Source organism: Salvelinus fontinalis, chromosome 23 (genome assembly GCF_029448725.1).
Source record: "Salvelinus fontinalis isolate EN_2023a chromosome 23, ASM2944872v1, whole genome shotgun sequence".
Classification (NCBI taxonomy): Eukaryota; Metazoa; Chordata; class Actinopteri; order Salmoniformes; family Salmonidae; genus Salvelinus; species Salvelinus fontinalis.
The window spans coordinates 26,870,361-26,875,466 of NC_074687.1; the positions used below are offsets into that span (position 1 = coordinate 26,870,361).

The 5,106-nt window shown below is 48.2% G+C and overlaps 1 protein-coding gene across 1 annotated transcript; it reads right to left on the minus strand.

Annotated features, from left to right (window-relative positions):
* Positions 1-2,295: 2,295 nt before the first annotated feature.
* On the minus strand, positions 2,296-4,429 carry LOC129821075 (tumor necrosis factor ligand superfamily member 13B-like). Its single transcript, XM_055878336.1, has 4 exons — positions 4,069-4,429; positions 3,755-3,879; positions 2,976-3,126; positions 2,296-2,893 (listed from the first exon to the last, which is right to left on the minus strand). Exons 1-4 carry the CDS (start codon positions 4,103-4,105, stop codon positions 2,781-2,783), a joined length of 426 nt encoding a protein of 141 aa, XP_055734311.1. The 5' UTR covers positions 4,106-4,429; the 3' UTR covers positions 2,296-2,780.
* Between the last annotated feature and the right edge of the window lie 677 nt (positions 4,430-5,106).

Here is a 5,106-nt window from a genome sequence, read left to right on the forward strand (position 1 = left end):
TTGATAAAATAGAGTTAGTAAATAAAAACTATTTTAGCTGTTCACTCACAAGGGTTTCAAGTATTTTCACCAGGGGTGACAGTTTTGAGATTGGCCTATAATTATTTAAAAGAGTTGGATCTCCCCCTTTTAAAAGTGATAGGACAAATGCTGATTTCCAGATCTTTGGAATTTCATTACATTCCAGGGTTAGATTGAACAGATATATAAGTGGTTCAGCTATGAAATCAGCTGCCAAATTTAAAAAGCAGGGATCCAAAAGATCAGGACCTGCAGGTTTTCTCTGATCTAAGGATTTCAGGGCTTTATGTACAACCTGCACTGAGAATGGCAAAAAGCTAAAAGTTTGACCAGCTCTCACTGGTTCATCCACACAGGGTTGTACAGAGACAGAGGACACTGGTTCATCCACACAGGGTTGTACAGAGACAGAGGACACTGAATCAAACAGCCTACCAGATGATACAAAGTGCTCATTGAAACAATTCAGCATTTCAGTTTTGTCATATACAGCAACAGAGTCCTTCAAAACACATGACATTACTGTTACCAGACATACCAGACATCATTAACATTACTGTTACCAGACATAGACTTAATAGCCTTACAAAACGTTCTAGGGTCATTCAGGTTATCAGTGGAAACAGACATAAAATATTCAGACTTCCTGAGAAGAAAATATTGCAATACTGGTATCGTCACAGCCCTAAACAATATGTGTATTGACAATGTACACTGCTCAAAAAAATAAAGGGAACACTTAAACAACACAATGTAACTCCAAGTCAATCACACTTCTGTGAAATCAAACTTTCCACTAAGGAAGCAACACTGATTGACAATAAATTTCACATGCTGTTGTGCAAATGGAATAGACAAAAGGTGGAAATTATAGGCAATTAGTAAGACACCCCCAAAAAAGGAATGGTTCTGCAGGTGGTGACCACACACCACTTCTCAGTTCCTATGCTTCCTGGCTGATGTTTTGGTCACTTTTGAATGCTGGCGGTGCTTTCACTCTAGTGGTAGCATGAGACGGAGTCTACAACCCACACAAGTGGCTCAGGTAGTGCAGTTCATCCAGGATGGCACATCAATGCGAGCTGTGGCAAAAAGGTTTGTTGTGTCTGTCAGCGTAGTGTCCAGAGCATGGAGGCGCTACCAGGAGACAGGCCAGTACATCAGGAGACGTGGAGGAGGCCGTAGGAGGGCAACAACCCAGCAGCAGGACCGCTACCTCCGCCTTTGTGCAAGGAGGTGCACTGCCAGAGCCCTGCAAAATGACCTCCAGCAGGCCACAAATGTGCATGTGTCTGCTCAAACGGTCAGAAACAGACTCCATGAGGGTGGTATGAGGGCCCGACGTCCACAGGTGGGGGTTGTGCTAACAGCCCAACACCGTGCAGGACGTTTGGCATTTGCAAGAGAACACCAAGATTGGCAAATTCGCCACTGGCGCCCTGTGCTCTTCACAGATGAAAGCAGGTTCACACTGAGCACATGAGCACATGTGACAGACGTGACAGAGTCTGGAGACGCCGTGGAGAACGTTCTGCTGCCTGCAACATCCTCCAGCATGACCGGTTTGGCGGTGGGTCAGTCATGGTGTGGGGTGGCATTTCTTTGTGGGGCCGCACAGCCCTCCATGTGCTCGCCAGAGGTAGCCTGACTGCCATTAGGTACCGAGATGAGATCCTCAGACCCCTTGTGAGACCATATGCTGACACATGCACATTTGTGGCCTGCTGGAGATCATTTTGCAGGGCTCTGGCAGTGCACCTCCTTGCACAAAGGCGGAGGTAGCGGTCCTGCTGCTGGGTTGTTGCCCTTCTACGGCCTCCTCCACGTCTCCTGATGTACTGGCCTGTCTCCTGGTAGCGCCTCCATGCTCTGGACACTACGCTGACAGACACAACAAACCTTTTTGCCACAGCTCGCATTGATGTGCCATCCTGGATGAACTGCACTACCTGAGCCACTTGTGTGGGTTGTAGACTCCGTCTCATGCTACCACTAGAGTGAAAGCACCGCCAGCATTCAAAAGTGACCAAAACATCAGCCAGGAAGCATAGGAACTGAGAAGTGGTGTGTGGTCACCACCTGCAGAACCATTCCTTTTTTGGGGGTGTCTTACTAATTGCCTATAATTTCCACCTTTTGTCTATTCCATTTGCACAACAGCATGTGAAATTTATTGTCAATCAGTGTTGCTTCCTAAGTGGACAGTTTGATTTCAGTGTGATTGACTTGGAGTTACATTGTGTTGTTTAAGTGTTCCCTTTATTTTTTTGAGCAGTGTATATGACAATAACAACATGTGTAAAGGAGTCTACATGAATGAATGTTGAGCCACCTGCCAACATAAGCCTCAAACATTTCAGATCACGCATTGTGATGACACTGGTGTCACATAATGCATCAGCCAGTCATAGGCCATGAATCTGTCCGTCCATCCCTCAGTCACACTGTAAAGCAGTTGACATCATAGTAGAAAAGATGATGTAGCTACCAGACCCACAAGCCATTAGTTATTTTACATTTAAAACCATTATCTCTTCTCCACCACAGCCAGTATCTCCCAGCTCACCATTTCCAGTCCCCCAGTTTGTATCCCTTAAGGTCCCCAGGTTCAGCCCCCCTGGGCAGGGTCAGACCAGTCTAAAGGCCCCAGGTTCAGCCCCCCTGGGCAGGGTCAGACCAGACTAAAGGCCCCAGGTTCAGCCCCCCTGGGCAGGGTCAGACCAGTCTAAAGGCCCCGGGTTCAGCCCCCCTGGGCAGGGTCAGACCAGTCTAAAGGCCCCCAGGAAAGTAGAATCTCCATCCAGAGAAATATTGGCTGTAGAGCGAGGTATCAGCAGCTCCACCCTGTCCCCGACCTCCAGTTTCACTATACCTACAGAGAAGAGAGTTAACACACTCATATACGTACAGGCACACATGTAAACACACACAAACATGCACATGTACGCACTCACCCCCTGTGTAGCAGGTGTTGTATGGGTAAACAGGGTTCATGTCCTGGATACAGCGGAACAGTGTGACATACTGAGCTTCATCTCCCACAACATTCCTCTTCTTCCTGTTCACCACATGACCCATGGCAAAGATCCTGTCCATGTAGTACACCTGTATGAGGAGGGAGGGAGGGAGGGAGGGAGGCAGGCAGGCAGGCAGGCAGGCAGGCAGGCAGGCAGGCAGGCAGGCAGGCAGGCAGACAGACAGACAGACAGACAGACAGACAGACAGACAGACAGACAGAGCGAGACAGAGACAGACAGACAGACAGAGAGACCGAGACAGACCGAGAGAGAGACAGACAGACCGAGGGAGAGAGATAGACAGAGAGAGACAAGGAGACAGACAGAGAGAGAGACGTACAGACAGACAGACAGAGAGACGGAGAGAGAGAGAGAGAGAGACAGAGAGAGAGAGAGAGAGAGAGATACAGAGAGAGAGAGAGAGAGATAGATACAGAGAGAGAGAGATACAGAGAGAGAGAGAGAGAGAGAGAGAGAGAGAGAGAGAGAGAGAGAGAGAGAGAGTAGTTAGAGCCATGACATGTGCAGGAGAAGAAGATGAATGTTGTTGGGCTTGTGAGATATTGTAGTATATCTGAAGAGAGAATGGGAGAGTTGGGGCTTGTGAGCTGTTGTGTCTATGTAATAGCTTAGAGCTACTGTACCTTCACCCCATGTGATCTAGCACTAACCTATATGATACACCAAGTTCTCTGATGTAGACAACCAGTGCTCACCTGGCTGTAGACAAAGTAGTATCCCTCCTCTCTGACAAGAAAGCTGTCACTCTCTGCCTCCAGGGCGGAGCCTCTCCTAAGCCCCTCTTGCCAGGGGATCCCTGTGTGAGGCTCCAATGCAAACTCTGCACAACACCAGAAACACAAACCATGAATAAATCAATCAAAACACCACCAACCTCGACAAACAAACCATGTGTGAGTCAATCCAAACACGATGAACTACCTAGCATAGCCCAAGTCCCAGTCTGTATGTCCTTAAGTCAACTTAACTATTTCTGGTAAAATTGTGTGTAATTCCTGGTTTACAGTACCTTTCTGGAATGTTTCCCTGTTGCTATCTGCCAGCATCTGTAGACAGGGTTGAGACACTAGAGAGTAGGACAGAGGGAGAGTTTAGCATTGATTCAAACTACACTACCCAATAATCCCCTCCATGTAGCCTAACTCTCACACATAATCAATCAAATTTGTCTTGTATACTGAGTGTATGATGTACAATTCTAATTAATATGCTTTGTTTAACTGATTGAACAAACTTTTATTTTTGTTGAACTTATATTTGTGGTTTGGTTTTCATATCAGCCCTTTTGGGCTTCCAGACTCATCTGCAGACCATTTCCACCAGTTCTTTATCTGTACTGTTTGTTATTTATCTTGTTTTCTTTGGTGAGAGTAAATAACCCCCCCCCCCCCCCCCCCCAATAAAAAAAAAAAAAAAACTAAACCTCACTGTGTATAAGATTAGTAATTTCTAGATAGAGCAGGAACAAAAAACAGTGCAGCTTGCCAGAAATAATTGTACTTGTTTGAAGTGTTAAAGCATCAGCCCCATTTGAAAGCAACAATCCCAGAATATAATCTAAAAACAGAACAGAATTGACAACGTGCTGTATCACCCTTCAACATGTCAAACAGATACAAATAGTCCCAGAGAATAGTATTGGAAGTCTTGCCTGTGTTCTCAGGTCCTGTGCCCACACTCCTCTTCCTGATGAAGATCAGCCTAGTCTGGGACTCTGAGGGGTGTGGAGGGGGCTGGGGACCAGGGGGGTGTGGAGGGGGCTGGGGTTCAGGGGTGTGTGGAAGGGACTCGGGGTCAGGCAGGTGTGGAGGGGGCTTGGGGTCAGGGGGGTGTGGAGGGGGCTGGGGGTCAGGGGGGTGTGGAAGGGGCTGGGGGTCAGGGTGGTGTGGAGGGGGCTGGGGGTCAGGGGTGTGTGGAAGGGGCTGGGGGTCAGGGTGGTGTGGAGGGGGCTGGGGGTCAGGGGGGTGTGGAGGGGGCTGGGGGTCAGGGGGGTGTGGAGGGGGCAAGGGGTCAGGGGGGTGTGGAAGGGACTCGGGGTCAGGGGGGT

What these genes read in the sequence shown, in the direction of transcription:
- LOC129821075 (XM_055878336.1), bottom strand. Translation starts at nt 4,105, where the DNA reads ATGCTGGCAGATAGCAACAGGGAAACATTCCAGAAAG. An exon ending in ACTACTTTGTCTACAGCCAG is followed by an intron (nt 3,127 to 3,754) that starts GTGAGCACTGGT and finishes CTCCTCATACAG; the next exon opens with GTGTACTACATGGACAGGAT. An exon ending in CAACACCTGCTACACAGGGG is followed by an intron (nt 2,894 to 2,975) that starts GTGAGTGCGTAC and finishes TCTTCTCTGTAG; the next exon opens with GTATAGTGAAACTGGAGGTC.